Raw genomic sequence first — 18,749 nt, forward strand, 5'->3', positions numbered from 1 at the left:
TTTACCTCTTCCTCCCTGTCTTTAGAGTGGTGGGTAGATAAGAGAGCATAGACATGGTACTTCATTGTTTCTGCTGTTCTTTAGTACTATCTATGTTTCTATAGGGACATTCCCAATTTTTCTGTGGCCTGCCTATAGTCATTCCAATTAAATGATATTTGGTAGGTATTTATCCCCAATGCCTTCACTTTTATAAAAATCATTTGGTCTGATACCATTAGTCATGTCATAGTAGCATTGATAACTATGAATGACACTAAATCAGGTTGTATGTATGACCATATGTTGGCTAGCAAATCAAAAATATGTTCATGTTTGACCTAAAACTTAGGAGAGCATATTGTAATTACAAATTTGGTTAGATTTATTTTACTTGTAATATTTTTTAAATCAAAATTCTTTTTTTTTTTTAATAGGTTCTAAAGGAAGCTAAAAAACCAATGGTGGTTTTAGGCAGTTCTGCACTCCAAAGAAATGATGGAGCAGCAATTCTTGCAGCGGTTTCCAGCATTGCACAAAAGATTCGAACACGTAGTAGTGTCACTGGTAATTGGAAAGTTATGAATATCCTTCATAGGTTTGTTGAGTAATTGTTTTATATTCTAAAATTCAAGTCATTTGTATATATGTGATCCTGATATAGTATCAGTTTTAGATTTGTAAGCTATTTAGTGTTGGTAGTATTACCCCAGGTACAATGTAAAACAGAAACCTTTTACTCTCTATGTAAGAAGAACCGAAAATGATAAATAGTATTAAAAATATCTGAAATAGCAGTGAGTGTAGAGAAGAAAGAAAATACATGAGAATCTGAATCATATTCATACACCTTGGTTCAAAAGTTTTAATAAGTCTTCTGACTTTGATTAAGTGATAACATGATGGTTCAGCTGAAGTCAGGTTTTTTTTCTGACTTTATCAATCATGAAATTTATTTTAGAAAAGTTGGAAAGAGAAGAAAGTGAAAGAAAATGGAAATGATCTTTATTCCACTTTCTATAGATTATAATATTTTGGTACATTTTCTTTAAGATTTATTTATTTTCTTTTTCCCTCTCCCTCCCTGGTATTTTTTCTGTATGTAAATGTTTCTAAGTTATATAATTGAAATCATACTGTGTACAATTTTGTATCCTGGTTATAATAAGTTTATATTACCAAATAAATACTTCTTTGGTTAGGAATTCTTTATAAATATAAACTTTAATAGCAATTTAATATCATGAATATGTATAAGTTTTAGCTATTCTTATTCACATTCAGGTTAGTGCTAGTTTTTAAGTATTATAAATAATGCAGTGATACACAGATACCTCTAAAATTTAAATTCTTTCCATAAGATTAATCTCTAAAGGTAGAGCTATTGGGGCAATAAGGATGAACACTTAAAACTTTGGGGAGTGCTGCCATCTTAATAAAATTTAAGTCTTTTCATTTATTAAAGTCTTTAATTATTTTCAATTTTTTTTTAAATAATTTCAGTATACAAGTCTTATACTTTTGTTAAGTTTATTACTAGGTGTTTTCAATTTCATTTTCAGATATTTCACTATTCGTATATAGAATACATTTGATTTTGTATCTTGATCTCATATCCTGCAACCTTCATTCTATTAGTTTATTAATTCTAATTGTTTTTTTAGTGTGTTCTTTAGTCTTTTCTATATACAAGATTATGCTGTCTGCTAATAGAGATAGTTTTGTTTTTTTCCTTTTGGATCTGGATGCCTTTTATTTCTTTTCTATGCTTAACTGCCCTGGCTAGACCCACCAGTGCAGTGTTTAATATAAGTGGCAAGAATGGACATCCTGTCTTAGTGGGAAAGCTTTCACTCTTTTGCCATTAAATATAGCTGTGTATTTTTCATATATGCCTTTTATCAGGTTTAGGAAGTCCTCTTCTATTTCTAGTTTGTTGAATATTGGGTTTTGTTTTGTTTTGTTTTTTTAATTTTATTTCTCTTTTTTATTGTCTTTTTTTTTTTTTAAAGATACATAGATCACAAAAAAAGTTACATTAAAAAATATAAGAGGTTCCCACATACCCTGTATCCCACCCCCTTCTTGAATGTTTTTATCTTGAAAGGATCTTGGGTTTTTTCAAATGATTTTCTCTGCATCTGTTGTGATGATCATGTGGTTTTTTTTGTCCTTTATTCTGCTAATATGGTATATTATGCTTATTGATTTTCATATGTTGAGCCAAATTTATATTCCTGGGTTAAATCCCACTTGATTGTGGAATATAATTCTTAACTTTATTATAATAAGTATTTCTTAAAACACAAAAATGTTCATCCCTTTCTCTTCCCATTTGCTTAATCCTCCATCCTTCATCTCCTTTTTTTTACTGTCAGCTTCTTGCTTTATTCCTTTCTTGTGAGAAAACTATTTTAACTGTCAGCGAGTAATAGAAGAGGCTGCCTTGAAAGCCCTTTCTCATTATCTTCTCTATTTTAAGCCACTGCTCTTGAAAGGGTTTATTGGCACATATCAGGACAGTATATTCCTAGGAAAAGCAAAACAGATGTGTGTCAATCTGAAAAAGTCATAATAGGGATGATGATTTGATTCAGCCCAAACATTAACTACTTTTTACTCAAATCAGGTAAACTAGACAGAGTGACAAAGCAGCAGTATAGTATAGATTATACTATATACCTTGACCTCCTTAATAAATAGGTAAAAGATCAACTATTTTTATACATAGTAGTCCTCAGAATGGCTACTATTGCTAGAAAGTTAATGCCAGGAGACTACACCAATCTGCCTGTTAAACATAGAGTTATTCCATATCTCTTATTGAAAAGATTATTTTCTCCTTCTATGAGTAATATACATAAAAAATTCCGTAAGAGCATGCACTAACATACTTGGAATTACAGTTTTATGAGTGGTTTGTCTTTACTGTATTCAATTATTACCTTAAGGCAGTTACCATTGGTTTAAAGTTTCCAGAATTATTTCATTAAATTTTAGCTCATGAAGAGTCACAGTGGCCTAAGAATGCTAGGTTTCTTTGACATTCTCAAAACAGGAAAACACTGGTACTTCTTTTTTTGACATCTATTTTAAGTGGGTTGGAAAAGAGCAGAGACATCTTTGACAGCATTGATCAGAAATTAGACTAGATAGCATTCCAAGAATCATTTATTTTTTAATATTGCAAACATTGCAACTGTGCTAAACTCCCATGATTATTAAACAGAATTGCAAGTCAAGTAGCTGCTTTAGACCTTGGCTATAAACCTGGTGTTGAAGCAATTCGGAAGAACCCTCCCAAAGTGTTGTTTCTCCTGGGAGCAGATGGAGGTTGTATTACTCGACATGATTTGCCAAAGGATTCTTTCATTATTTATCAAGGTAAATAGCCTCTGTGACAACAGAAACAGAGCATATATATATATATATATATATATATATATATATATATCATGTATATTGGAAACTCTTGTGCATTATATTTAGTGGATTGAATATTTTCCTTTTGGGAATTACTGAAAATTGTCTTATTCAAATCATAGATTTTATTAGTTACATAGTTTATATTATCATTAAGAATGATTACCTGATGTTAGTAAATAACAAAGATTTGAAGCAATCTAAATGCACAATACAGGATTGGCTAAATTATGGTTTATTTCTACAAAGGAATGTTACGGAGACATTTAAAAAGTCAACTTTATTTAACATTATATAATCAGAGGAAAGCACTTTTATATAGACATATTGTAAAAAGTTTTAAAACCATTTAAGTCCTATTTAAAAAAAGTTGGATCATTCATTTGAAGAAATCTATAGCTTAAGAAAATAAAATCCAAATTAACATTATCTTCAAGGAAAATGATGGAAATAAGCAATAGTAGTTTTACTTTGTCACTTTAGAGTGTCACGTTTTCAACAGCAGAAATTTTGAGGTAACAGTAAAAACCTTAGAACATTTTAGGTTTCAACCTAAGTTAATTTCATCATGTGCTATATAGGACATTTAATGAATCATATTTAAACATAGTACTCCTTTGATTTTTTGTGTTTGACTCTAGTCTCAGTCATTGTAAATGTAGTCAGTTTTCCCTGGAATAAATAGAATCCAGGGTATTCCTGGGTACTTTGATAGAGAAAAGTATTATGCAACTTTCAACTTCGTTTTACATATAAACACCATATATTTATAATAGGCCTTCTTTTAGTGCCATGGTAGAAGAAAAGCATTATACTGTATTTTGCATCTTTAATTTGGTAAAGTTAAACCAGTGTGTAAACTAAAACCCTGTTCCCTAGTCTTTTCCAGATATAATCACTGTTGACAGTTTTACTATACATATACCATGATTTCATATGCATATATAAACATAAAGTAAGATCAAACCTTATATTGTTCTGTAACTTTGTTTGACTTGACATATCTATTTCTAGCACTCTTATTTCTTTTTGTGTAACTTATGTCTTAACATTTAAATATTGGGTAGTCTTTAGGAATAATATTTCCTGTAATTTTATGTCTATCCCTTTTTTAGTATTATTGCAGTCTTATTCCTGTTTTACACTTTACATTCCTCCACCATTGCAGTCTGCTTTATCAGATTTCACTAACTGCATATATTCAGTTCCTACTACATATGCTTATATAATATATACATATGTATTAATCAGGGTTCTCTAGTGAAACAGAACCAACAGGAGATATCTGTAAATATTATGTTTTATGAAATAGTCTCATGCGACTGTAGGGATGCATGAGTCCAAATTCCATAGGGCAGGCTGTAAGTCAGGAACTCCAGTGAAAGTCCCTAATGAATTCCTAATGAATTCTGGCTATCTGAAGTAGAGATGGGAATTCTCTCTTCTGACTGCTGAAATAACTTCTCTTAAGACTTTCAGCTGGTTCAGTGAGACATCTCTCATTGCTGAAGGCAATCTGCTCAGTTGATTGTCGATGTAATCAGCTGTAGATCAACTCACTGATGACTTAAGTTCATAAAATGTCTTCATAGTAACTTTAGGGCAGTACTTGCTTGACCAAACAGCTGGGCACCATTATCTAGCCAAGTCAACACTTCAGCCTAACCATCACAGCATATATTTGTGTTTACATAAAATAATCTGAAAAGATATATACCAAATTCTTTAGCGGTAATTCTCCTTGGGAAAGGCACTGGATTGGGTGACGTAGGCTTATTTTCTACTTTCAAATTTCTTCATCACTGTATTGTTAAAGATACTTTTGTAATTTAAAAATATGGGGTTTAAAAAGGATATACAAAAAGCATGAGTAACAAAAGAAAAAAATTAATTGGATTTCACATGTTGGATTTCTATTTGAGGTAATGGGAAAGTTGGTAATGAATGATGCTGAGGGTAGGACAACATTGTGAATGTGATTAATTCCACTGAACTGTATGCTTGGGAGATTAGAAAGTTTATGTTGTATATGTTTACACAATTTTTAAAAAAAGTGACTAAAGGGAAAATGGCAATTAATTGCAGTACATGATCCTGGACTAGATCTAATAATGGAGAAAATGCCCATTGGGACATGAAAAAAACTGGAATGTAGACTAAATTTTATGTCAAAGTTAAGCTTCTTGAAGTTGATAACTCTACTTAAGGTAGTTACACAAGTGAATATCCTTTTTTTTAGGAAATGTACATGGAGATATTAAGTATACAACAAGAATGATGTATTCAACTTACTCTAAAAGGTTTAGAAAATAGATGGACAGATGGATGGATTCAAGGATGGATGGATAGATAGATAGAATGATATGACAAATGTGGCAAAATGTTAAAAATTGGTGGATCTTGTATCTAGGTAGGGACTATGAATTCTTTGTGTAGGTTTCATATTTTTGCATCTGTTCTGTAAGTTTGAAATTACTTCAAAATAAAAAGTTAAAACCATGTATTGAGGGGTGATAGTATCGTGTATAAAATAGCTAATCAGTTCTTTACCAAAATTTGGTTTGCCTTTTTCCATTTTCTCATAGGACATCATGGGGATGTTGGAGCTCCTATTGCTGATGTTATTCTCCCTGGAGCTGCTTACACAGAGAAGTCGGCTACTTATGTCAATACTGAGGGCAGAGCTCAGCAGACAAAAGTAGCAGTCACTCCTCCTGGCTTGGCAAGAGAAGACTGGAAAATTATAAGGGCCCTTTCTGAGGTATTACTTTGAGGCATTTCTTAGTGATTCTGCTATAGGGCTGTTTGACATGTTATCTTGTTTATAGCAATTTTTAAAGTCAAAAATGATTTGAATAATCTCTGTACAAAAAATGTGTTCAGAAAATGGGGATTTGAAATTGGTGTTTTCGTTGTTGACTTGTCTTTTGTTTAAAAATCTTCCTTTTATCTCTTTTTGATATAAACATAAGCATTGTAAGATTTAAAATATTACCCTGACATCTGTCAATTTCTGATTAAAACAGGTTAACAAAAGCATTCAGTTAGCATAGCATTTGTCTCTTTTATCATTTATTTCATAATGGGTATTTTCTAAAGATAAATCCCCCCCCCCCCTTTGTTTGCACTTGCTGTCTGCTCTCTGTGTCCATTGTGCTCATCTTCTTTTTAGGGGGCACCAGAAGCTGAACTTGGGACCTTCCATGTGGGAGGGAGGCATCAATGGCTTGAGCCACCTGTCCTCCCTGCTTGTGTCTCTCATTGTGTTTCTTCACTGTGTCAGCTTACCGTGCCAGCCCCTAATGTCAGCTGGCTGTCTTGCTTGTCTTCTTTAGGAGACACTGGGAATCAAACCCGGGACCTCCCATCTGGTAGGTGGGTGCCCAACTGCTTGAGCCACATCTGCTTCACTAGTAGAATTTTAACAATTATGTTTCTCACCTAACTACTTGTTTAATAAATGTGTGGCTGCTAATAGACACCAATAGATGTTTCAGTAGTCCTGTATTATTTCACCATAGTTGTAATTTGAAATTTTAATATATTAAAACCATATGTCATTTGGGGGGTATGTGATATGTTGTAGATTGCTGGTATAACTCTTCCCTATGATACTCTGGATCAAGTGAGGAATAGACTGGAAGAAGTCTCTCCTAATCTTGTTCGATATGATGATGTTGAAGGAGCTAATTACTTCCAGCAAGCAATTGAGCTCTCAAAGGTAATAAAAACTTGTCTCTAAGCAGTTTTAATAATGGTGTAACAAATGGTTTAATAGTACCAGTGTTTGCTACTTTATTGATCACTTATTCCCTTTTTTGCAGCTAGTGAATCAGCAACTGCTTGCTGATCCACTTGTTCCACCTCAGCTAACAATAAAAGACTTCTACATGACAGGTATGTAGCTGTGGTCTCCACCAATTTTGGTCCCTTACCAAAGTTATTTCTGTAAACATGTCTATGAATTTTATGAAAGATGGAAAGGAATCAAATCCCCTAATTTAGCATTTCAACCTGTGAATGGTAATATTTGATATATTTTTTAGGAGGGTTTTCAAACATCTGAATTAATGTAATTCATATTTTCTGATTTTACTCTAATATTTTGTTTGTTTCTAGAACTGATAATAGAAATGACAGTAAAGTTTGAAAATCCAGGAAAAATTAAATATTAAATATGAAATACTGTTATATGTAAAAACACTGTGTAACTATAAGGGAAGTTTTTCAAAGTGGCAATAACTGTGAAGACTTTCCTGAGAATTATAGAATGAAGATTAGTACATTCTGATGTGAAACATGTTAAACAGTGGTTCCGATATAAATTGTTAAGGAAGTTTTTAAGAATATAGAAAGTAAAACAACTGAATTGCAGACCTTAAAATGGTTGATAGAATATTTACTTTATTTGGTCATTGATATAGTTAGATGATTTTAAATAGTCTGCTATCTAAAAGCAGGTAGAAGTATATTTTTAAATTTTGGTATCATTTGTGTTTAAAATTATTTTCAATAGATTTTACAGCTATGTTATGAAAGTTTTATGTTCCATGTAGAATACATACCTGAACCCAAAAGAACAACAAAAAATCATTACCGTACTATCTACAAATAACTATATTTATTTTTTTAACAATTTGGTTAGTGGTCTTCCATGGATAGGTACATAACTTTTCAAATAAAAAATGAGATTATTCACATGCTTTGTTGTCATTTTTTAACTTTATTGAGATAGCATTCCCTTACCATACAATTTTCCCATTTGAAGTTTATAATTAAATGGTTTTCGTATACATACTATTTTGTAACCTTTGTTTAATAACAATATGTATGCATTTTTTTCCCGTGTCCATATTTTTTTAATATTCCTATGTTCTTATTTTTCCTATATTTTCTATAATATTCTTAATGGTTACATGTTAGTGACTCCATTCCTAGAAGTATTAATAAAATCACTTAACCAATAAAGGGCTTTTCTTCTGAATTTCTTGGTGTTCTCACAAAATTTATATATAATTGCATGGAGCCTCATAATCTTTTTTTCCCTCTGAGTATATACAACCTTAAAGTTTTACTATGTGCCTTTAAAAAAATTGTATTGTCAAAATGCATGTCTTCTTAATACCTTTACAGATTCTATTAGCAGAGCCTCACAGACAATGGCCAAGTGTGTCAAAGCTGTAACAGAGGGTGCCCAGGCAATTGAGGAACCATCCATATGCTGAAACTACTAAGAATCCAGTTTTGCTACCAATAGTTAATAGACAATTATGATGAAATGATCCGTTAGAGCTCTATTTCTTAAAAAAAAAAATCTGAATGATGTAATATTTACGGTTACACCATGCTTGCTTGAAAATGATACTGCAGTTGTCAAAGAACCTTACAGTTTCAAAAACATTTATGTATTTTGTGTGAACGTTGTTATATAGTTAATAAAAGTGTCTATAAGTGTTTTTTCATGTAAGATCATTATAATCCTTGTGACAAATACAAAAATTATTAAAATAGGAACTTTTTGTTTATTGATCATGTATATTATAATATAGGTGAAATGAGAAGAGCTTCTATTAGGAATGATTTTTTTCTAGTATTAAAAGGTTTAAGCATTCTTTCAGTGTAATTACACATAAGGTATTTATATCTTGAACAACCATAGTTAATAATTATAATGATATCTGATGATTATTCCGGTTTTTTTCTGTGCTATTCATTCTGATTTAACATGTATTTTGTTTTGTCCTTGCAATAATCGTATGAGGTAGTGGTATAATCTCATTTTACATGAGAAACTGAAGAACAAGGTAATAGATTAAATAGCTTGCCCAAGGCCACACAGCAAAAATTTCACATTCAAACCTGGCTCTTTCTGACTCCGAACCCAGTTGGAAGTCTTAACTGCTACACTGTAATTCTTCTCTCCCATTAATATAGAGTCTATACATTGTTACTTTGAAGAATTAATATTGAGAAGCTTAATGAATAGCACATTTTTCTGTTTCCTCTTGAATGTGTTTATGTACTGTCATAGTGATGTTTGGTATTTTCATTTCTATAACAGATTACACACACACAGACACCCTTCCTGTGGTACTGGGGGTCAGTGTTCCAACTATAAAAACAAAATTTCGGAATGAGGGAGGTTTTAAGACAGATAATTTAGATTCTCATTGATGTTCTGTATTCCTCATATTAACACCATCCGTAGTGTTAAGGCAACAAAATTATTCCAGCAACAGAAGATAAAACTACCATCTTTCATAATTTCCAATTGTCAGAACAAAAAGAAAGTAAAAATAATATAATTAATCTAGGAGATAATCCTAAAGCTAATTTAATTCCCCCCCACCCCCCCACCCCAATCTTAGCCCATTTAGGGCTAAGGGTTCCATTTTCTTGAGGTAACTAAAGATAAGGTTTTAAAATAAATAGTGTGGTTGATACTTTTTGTTTTTAAAATCATACAAAGTTTGTCACCGGCAATAGCTTTTTCAGAACTGTATATTTTATCCTCTCAAGTGATATGCCATGACATTGTATGCTACTTAGCTTAAAACTCCTAGTTACTGGAAACTGTATAAATTGTTGCTAAGAGTTAACCTTCCTATCCCTCATTTCTTCCTTTACCCATTAGCTCTGTGCTGACCTCAAGGGGACATATGCTCCCTGATTTGTATTTTACACAGTACTCTTCAGTGAATGTTGTAAACTTAATAGGATTGTTAGTAGGTGATCTATAGGCTAAGCTCATTAAGGTTCCTGCCTCTTCCTTGGGCTGTTCTCTAGGCAGTTAGTGTTGAACCACTTGTAATTCTCTTGAGAATATCTTGCCTGGGATAAGTAGTACTCAGTAAAATTTGTTGGTTTTCACATAAAGTAAACATAAAATCTGTCTTGTGGTACATATTAGCCATGTAATGCTAATTATTAAAGTTAACGTCAATATAAACATTAAAGATGGTTACTAGAAAAAGACTTTCTGAAGAAGAGCCCCCAGACAGAAGAAAAATACATGTGCATGAGTAGAATAACCTGGCTGATGGGATTATATTACTAAGCAATGAGGGAGTTCAGTGAGGACATCTACAAAGGCTCAAGGCCATGACCCTTTGGATGAAGACAACCCTGGAAATAATACCACTTACTAAATTCCTTCTAAGCATATGTTATTAAAGTTTTACATAGATTATGGCTAATTTTCACAAACATCCTGCTAATGGTAGGTATTCATTAAGGCTCAAGAAATGTCAAATAACTTGTCCATGATTACAGAACCAGAGACTAATAGGAAGAGTGTCTAATTAGAGGTATTTTTACTGTCCCATGCTTTTTTTTTTTTTTTTTTTCTCTCCCCTTCCCCCCGCCCCCAACCCTGGTTGTCTGTTCTCTGTGTCTATTTGCTGTGTCTTCTTTGTCCGTTTCTGTTGTTGTCAGTGGCATGGGAATCTGTTTTCTTTTGGTTGCGTCATCTTGTGTCAGCTCTCATGTGCACCGCCATTCCTGGGCAGGCTGCACTTTCTTTCACGCTGGGCAGCTCTCCTTACAGGGTGCACTCCTTGCGCGTGGGGCTCCCGTATGCAAGGGGACACCCCTTCGTGGCATGGCACTCCTTGCACACGCATCAGCACTGCACATGGGCCAGCTCCACACAGGTCAAGGAGGCCCAGGGTTTGAACCGCAGACCTCCCGTGTGGTAGACGGACGCCCTAACCACTGGGCCAAGTCCGCCGCCTGTCCCATGCTTTGACAGCTATTAAAACTGAATATGTGTATAAGAAAAATCTTGAAGCCTAAACTCCAAATGGAATTTTTGAGTTGTATCATAATGAATATATTAATAAAAAGTATCATGCCTTTCCTTCTTAACAACACTCAGTACAGTTATTTATTATTAGGTCATTGCTGACTTCCTAAAACATTTCTTGCCAGGTCAGATAGATCTTGTTCAACTTTGGGAAAGTTATTTAATTTTCTAAAATTGTTTCTTCATCTGTAAAATGAGGGTTAAATTTGTTATAATTGTACCTCCCTCTGACCTTACAGGGTTGTTAACAATTAAATCAGAAAGTCTGTAATAACCCAACATTTTCAGATACGTAGTAAATGCTCAGTGTCCTTAATAACTGAGGGCCATCATCATAAAACTTAAAAGCCTATTCAAAGATTTGCTTACAGTTTCAGGAGGTTCCAGTTGAAGTTCATTCATGGGAATCCTTAAACACAATGTTAAAAATGCCCCATGTTTAGTGAATCAAGTGAAACATTCAATTCCATAAATTGTGAGGGAAATGCCTAATATAACCCCCAGCTTTTTTTTCCCAAGGGGAAAGAAAGGCATGGCCTGGCTTTCAAATCTTATGAATACTTTTATATTTTAGTTGCAAGTTTAGGAAGGATTTTAGTTAAAAGTGAATGGATTGAGGAAAAAAAGCAAATAAAAATGTGTCAAAGGGCATTCCATAACTTGTGAGAAAAGTAACATGTAGAGAAATAAAATATAAACTCTTTTTTTAAAATATAAAACAAAGGCCTGTGTCTGTAAAAACAAAAAGTTAATTGTTTTTGGTGGAGAAGGTGAAGGAAACTTTCTTTGAGGGTGTGATAAAAGTATATGAGACCATTCTAATTTTTTCTTCTACTTATAAGATTGAAAGGGACTGACAAGTCAGAAGAAAGCTAGATTGCTTTTTAAACATTTTTAGTGGAAGAAAAATTTGGAACTGGAATCTTAAAAGATCTGCTTATTCTAATGCTTTTGTTTTATTTGTGTTCTGAGGTTTAGAGGAATTAAATAACTTGTCTAAGGTCAATCCATTCAATAAAATGCTGCTACTATGGACCATCTCCCAGAGTTGTGAGAATTTATTATGCATAACTGTTTATTTTGATTGGACTTTTACCTATAGCAGTTGGATTTCCTGTGTTGAATTCTAATCCTTAGAAGAGATTATTTCTAATAGTAAAAACTCTAAAGTGCTATCAAAAGAAGAAAAACCATGTACAAATATTGGGTACTAAAAGATGAGTAGAGCTATTGATGTGTATAAACAGGAAGTAGTGGATTCCTTCTCCAGCATAAACCCTTGGCTAATGTAAACTGTCAGCTTTATTGTTACCGAAACAAATTACCCCACCACTATTCAAGCTACCAAGAGAGAGGAACTCAAGCATCTTTGCAACCAAACCAGTGGTAATGTGCAGAATTGTGGTTTTTTTCTTTGTAATGTTAACATAATTGATGAATGCTGTTAAAATGTCACTAGCATAATTATTTTAAATACCTGTTAACAGAGAACCCAGTATGGTGGTGAAAATTGGGTTCAAGCAGAAATTAATGAGATTAATGGGTCTTGGAATCTATGACACACTTTTTAGAACATTTTGTAAAACATACTATCTTAGCATATTTAGACCTTATGCTTATTTGTGATTAAATCAACCTTTGGAAACATTTTAGACATGAAAAAGTGAATCAAGGAAGCGGATGTGGCTCAACTGATAGAGCATCCGCCTACCATACATGAGGTCCAGGGTTCAATACCCAGGGCCTCCTGGCCTGTGTGGTGAGCTGGCCCATGTGCAGTGCTGCCACATGCAAAGAGTACTGTGCCACGCAGGGGTGCCCCTCACACATAGGGGTGCCCCACGTGCAAGGAGTGCACGCTGCAAGGAGAGCCACCTATCGTGAAAAGTGCAGCGTGCCCAGGAGTGGTGCCAGGTACACAGAGAGCTGACGCAGCAAAATGACAACAAAAGAGACACACATTCCCTGTGCCACCTGATGAGAATGCAAGCGGATACAGAAGAACACACAGTGAATGGACACAGAGAGCAGACAACGGGGGAGAGAGAGAAAAATAACTCTTAAAAAAAAAAAAAAGTGAATCAGATGAAGATCGGTAGGCTCAAAAAAATTATGCATATGCACATGTATGGCTATTGTTGGTGATTGAATCATGTCCCCCCAAACACCAACCCTTAATCCACATTCCTTTAGAGGCAAATCCATTTACAAATAGGACTTTTGAAGATGTTAATTAAGGTATTGATTCATTCGTGAATAGGATCTTCAAAGATCCTAGATAAATGAGGCCAAACTGAATCAAAGTGGGCCTTATGACGGGAGTCCTAAGGCAGAAGTAATTCTGAAGCAGGAAGGAGCCCAAAGCCAAAAAAAGATTGCCATGTGACTAAGAGTTGCAAGCCAAGGAACACCAAGAATTACAGCAAGCCAGCACCAGAATGCTACAGACTTGAGGAGCATGGCCTGCCAAGACATGGTTTTGGACTTGGGAGTCTCCAAAACTGAGACAATAAATTTCTGTTAAGTCAACCCATTGTGCATTATTTGCCATAGCAGCCCTGGCAGACCAAGCTACCTTTTATAAATAGATATGAAGATAACTGGTAATTCCCTAATAATTTTTAATAACCAATATTTTAAAATACCTTAATTATGTAGCAATTTTTGCTTTCTTAAACCCAAGGTATTAATAAGAAAACTATGATTAGACCCCAGATTCCAGATTAAGGATCTCAGAACTAAATACTCTGCCTAGGTGTTATACCACTGAAAATGTTTGAAGATTGACTTTTCTATGACTGGTATTCAAAATTTTAAACATCTTAATATTATATAAATACCCTATTCTAAAAAGTATAAGCTGGCCTTGACAAATATGGTAAATGCATGGTCTAGGACTAGTGGTTAGTTTAAAATATTTCATTTGAATAGTACATAAGAGGTCTTGATGAATAACTTATTGATTTCATTCTTTAACTGAAAAGGATCATAGAGAAAATCAAATGTTATATCTGTATGTTATAATTCAGGAAATAGAGACTGAGAGAATAAGGGGCAAAATAGGGGCAGGTCTAGGGTTTTTTGAACTCAGCTCAACATATGTAGAGTATCTACTGTGTCAAAAACAATGTTAACTACTAGGACTCGAGAGAAATATAATTTATTAATAGTTTTTGTCCTCCAAAAGCTAACAGTGTAGTGAAAGAGATAGTAAACATCAATTACAGTAACATCATAGCATTCTAATAGAGGTATATACATAATGCAGTGGTAACCATGGCTAAACCTGACAATATGTAAAAATTTATTAATATCCAGTGTTAGTGATCATTGGAGGAAATAGTCACACTCCTACACTGTACAATATCCATCAAAATTTTAAATGTACATTCCTTAGACCCAGCAATTTCCATTTCCAGTAATTTATCCAAAGTTATACCCATAAAAATTTGCAAAGATAAGTAGGTAAGAATGTACATTTGTGTTGTCAGATTTAAGGAAAGCCTAAAATCTAAATGTCCATCAATAGAGGACTGGTTAAAAAAATTATTGTGATAATAAAATTAAATAATATTGAGATGTTTAAAAGAATGATCTGGGAAGTGGATGTGGCTCAGGCAACTGGGCTCCTGCCTACCACACGGGAGGTTGCTGGTTCAGACCCCAGTGCCACCTAGAGAAGACAGTAAGCTGACGATAGGCAGGTACAGCGAGCTCACACAAAAAGAAATGCGGCAAGGAAGAACATAACGAGAGGCACAACAAAGCAGGGAGCAGAGGTGGCTAAAGCGATTAGGCACCTCCCTCCCATATCAGAGGTTCCGGGCTCAACTCCTGGTGCCTCCTAAAAGGAAGATGAGCACACAACAAACAGACAGCAGTGCAAACAATGAGGGGGTGGGGTAGCAGCATGCTGCTATGGGAAAGAGTTCCAAGATAGATTAAGGACATGAAATAAGTTGCACAATGTGTGTGTGTGTGTGTCTGTGTGCTTATGTATATGTGTAAAATACATGAACAGATACACAAAAACCAGTGGTTACTTCTAGGTTGGTTCAACTAAGGTGAGAAATAACCTAAGGAAAAGGGTTCTAGGGAAGTGGATGTGGCTTAAGCAATTAGGCTTCCGCCTACCACATGGTAGGTCCCAGGTTCAGTTATGGGTGCCACGAGCTGGAGCAGTGGATAGGCGCGGCAAGCTGATGCAACAAGATGATGCAACAAGAGACACAAAGGAAAGACAATGAAAGACAAACCAGGGAGCTGAGGTGGCTCAGGTGGTGCCTCCTAAGAAGAAGATGAGCAGACACAGATAGCACATAGCAAATGGACACAGCATCCAGCGACTGCAAAAACAAGGTGGGGTGGTGGTGGTGGTAAACAAATAAATCTTAAAAAAAAAAAAGTTCTACACCTCACTATCATTTGACCTGTGGATTAGCATCCCCAGGGAAACGGGTTATTCCTCAACTCTTACGTGTTCTCACTCTTGAGATCTAAGCCCCCTTCTCTTTATCCTTCACATTTCTAGCAGAGTTTATGTGTTCATCTCTCTCAAATCTTTTGTTCCGTAGGAGATGAGATGGGCTCCTTACTTTGTCTCTGGTGGCCTGCCTCAGACGTTTTTCTCCATTATTTTTCTCACGTTATTCCCAATCACAATGACCTGCATTTTCTAAAGGTTCAAATTTGACCTCCAAGTAGTATGAAAGTGCTAATCATCTGTCCATAACCTTACTTTTTCTGCACATGTCCTCCATTGTGGTTTAGCATACGAAATACATTGCCTTTTGGTAAAAATGGAACAATTCTCACCCAAAATGAGAATATCAGGACAGATATCCTGTAAGGGAGTAGTTTTAGGGAAGAGTGATACCCTGTATAAATCTATTGATTTGCAGGGATATATAATTTTTACTAATATATTTGCGATTACAGTCCATTTACTATCCCCTTGTGAAATTTTTAAATGTAATTGTTTCTCCCATTCATGTTTTGTGATCTAATCCAATACAGACACGTGCAAGAAAAGCAATTTTAGGGTGAAAAACACCCTAAAAGGAAACAGAAACCTTTCTGCTACTATCAAAGAGATCTTTAGGAGCCTTGTGCTTCTGATACACCAACCTGCTATTATTTTTAATAGCTATACAATTAAGGTTACTAGGCAAGGACTGTACCTACTCAATTTTTTTTTCCTGTGCAACATTTTATTGGGAAAGATTTAACCATGGACCCTGCCCCAGCAACAGGTGACAAGGGGATGACAGGGGGTGACCGGAGCCGGGTGCCTACTCAATTTTATACTCTGGGCAGTACTGAATGTGTTCTTTTTTTTTTTTTTTCAGATTTTTTTTTTCTCTCCCCTTCCCCCGCCCCCAGGTTGTCTGTTCTCTGTGTCCATTCACTGTGTGTTCTTCTGTGACCGCTTCCATCCTTATCAGCGGCACCAGGAATCTGTGTTTCTTTTTGTTGCATCATCTTGTTGTGTAAGCTTTCCGTGTGTGCAGCTCCATTCTTGGGCAGGCTGCACTTTCTTTTGCACTGGGCGGCTCTCCTTATGAGGTGCACTCCTTGCACATGGGGCTCCCCTACGCGGGGGACACCCCTGTGCAGGGAACACCCCTGCATGTCACAGCACTCCTTGTACGCATCAGCACTGCACATGGGCCAGCTCCACACCGGTCAAGGAGCCCCGGGGTTTGAACTGTGGACCTCCCATGTGGTAGGCAGACGCCCTATCCATTGGGCCAAGTCCGCTTCCCTGAATGTGCTCTTAAATATTAACAAATGATCATGAGAGATCCTCTGTTGAGTAGGCCAAGTCAACTGCTCACTCCTGGAGATAGCAGTTCATTTTTACTAATCAGGGAACAGACCAAGGAATTTTACTAAGCTCTGCTGCCCAGGAAGAGGTCATTCCTTTCCCCCTTGTGAGCATTTCCCTTCTAGAATAGGCTGACTCATTCTCTGACTTAACATGGTCCACACCACAATTGGTTCAAAAATTCTCTGCTAGTCTCTGATGCAGTAAAATATATGATGATACATTTGGTGACCAAAAAGATACCAATTCTCATTTTCATATTGGGCACATAGTTCTTTCCCTGGTCCCCCTTCTCCACTGAACATTGTGAATGTAATTAAATACCACTGAATTATATATTTGAAAGTGGTTAAAATGGGAAATTTTATGTTGTTTATATGTTACCACAATGTTTTTTAAAGTGAGCCCTTAAAAGCTTCTTGAGATATAAAATAGATTGGGAGAAAGCTTCTGATTAATAAACGAATGGAGCTTCTGATTAAATGAATGTCATGTTTCTGACTGAATGGAACTGGTGCTCAATAAGTACTCATTCATGGGCTAATGAGGAAAATAGAAAGGGAAAAATTCCTAAGAATTTTTTTTTAAGATATGAGGAAGATGTAAATTCTGTAAAATTAAGACACAATATATTTTATTTTTTTAAAGATTTTATTTTTTCTCTCCCCTTCCCTCCCCCCCACTTGTCTGTTCTGTGTCCATTTGCTGCATGTTCCTTTTGTCCGCTTCTGTTGTTGTCAGCGACATGGGAATCTGTGTGTGTGTTTTTTTAAAGATTTATTTATTTTTTTCTCTCCCCTTCCCCCCACTCCCAGTTGTCTGTTCCCTGTGTCCATTTGCTGCGTGTTCTTCTTTTGTCCGCTTCTGTTGTTGTCAGCGGCATGGGAATCTTGTGTCTCTTTTTTTGTTGTTGCGTCAGCTCTCTGTGTGTGTGGTGCTATTCCTGGGCAGGCTGCACTTTTCTTTCACACTGGGCAGCTCTCCTTATGGGGTGCACTCCTTGCACGTGGGGCTCCCCTATGTGGGGGGCACCCCTGCGTGGCACGCACGGCACTCCTTGTGCGCATCAGCACTGCGCGTGGGCCAGCTCCACACGGGTCAAACCCCGGGCCTCCCATGTGGTAGACGGACACCCTATCCACTGGGCCAAATTCACTTCCCTAGATATAATGTATTTTAATTTTTTTTGTCATTGAATGCAATCTAATATTGTATTATCATACTTTAAAAATGCCTCCCTTAACACGAAGGGATGAGTATGAGCTACCTTGTAGGAATGTTTTAAGTTCTATCTTCAAGACCCCTTGCTTGAGCCTGCATCCTTTCTTACGCACATTTCTAAGGGCCCCCTAATCTGCCTCAATTCTGCTAGTCCCTCTCTCCAAGTGATTCTGATTATTGCTATGATCAAAGTGATCAGATGTCATACCCTCTCTCCTCCACTTAAAACCTTTCAAAAGCTCCTCATTATGCTTAGAGAAAACCCAAATTCCTTAGCATATCATACAAAAAGTCCTTAATCTATCCTGACTTCCCCTCCCTCCACTCTTTCCACAAGATTACGTGTCTATAGCCACCTAAGTCTCTTTACATTACAGACCACACTTTCTTATGCCTCCCAACCTGTGTCTTTGTATAAAGGGTTGGCTGTCTACTTGGAATTCCCTTACACCACCTTCATTGCCTGACCAACTCATACGTGTTTTTTAGGTGCCA

The 18,749-nt window shown here is 35.6% G+C and overlaps 1 protein-coding gene across 1 annotated transcript in view; it reads left to right on the forward strand.

The window, feature by feature from the left end:
* Positions 1–12,246, forward strand: part of NDUFS1 (NADH:ubiquinone oxidoreductase core subunit S1) — a 35,951-nt gene extending 23,705 nt beyond the window's left edge. Inside the window, exons 14-19 of the mRNA XM_058300299.2 lie at positions 417–577; positions 3,209–3,363; positions 5,988–6,163; positions 6,989–7,123; positions 7,227–7,299; positions 8,536–12,246. Of these exons, the coding sequence (XP_058156282.1) occupies positions 417–577; positions 3,209–3,363; positions 5,988–6,163; positions 6,989–7,123; positions 7,227–7,299; positions 8,536–8,627 (792 nt within the window). The 3' untranslated portion in view covers positions 8,628–12,246. The remainder of the gene's footprint in view (positions 1–416; positions 578–3,208; positions 3,364–5,987; positions 6,164–6,988; positions 7,124–7,226; positions 7,300–8,535) is intronic.
* Positions 12,247–18,749: the final 6,503 nt, after the last annotated feature.

The sequence above is a fragment of the Dasypus novemcinctus genome, chromosome 7, assembly GCF_030445035.2.
Source record: "Dasypus novemcinctus isolate mDasNov1 chromosome 7, mDasNov1.1.hap2, whole genome shotgun sequence".
Lineage (NCBI taxonomy): Eukaryota > Metazoa > Chordata > Mammalia > Cingulata > Dasypodidae > Dasypus > Dasypus novemcinctus.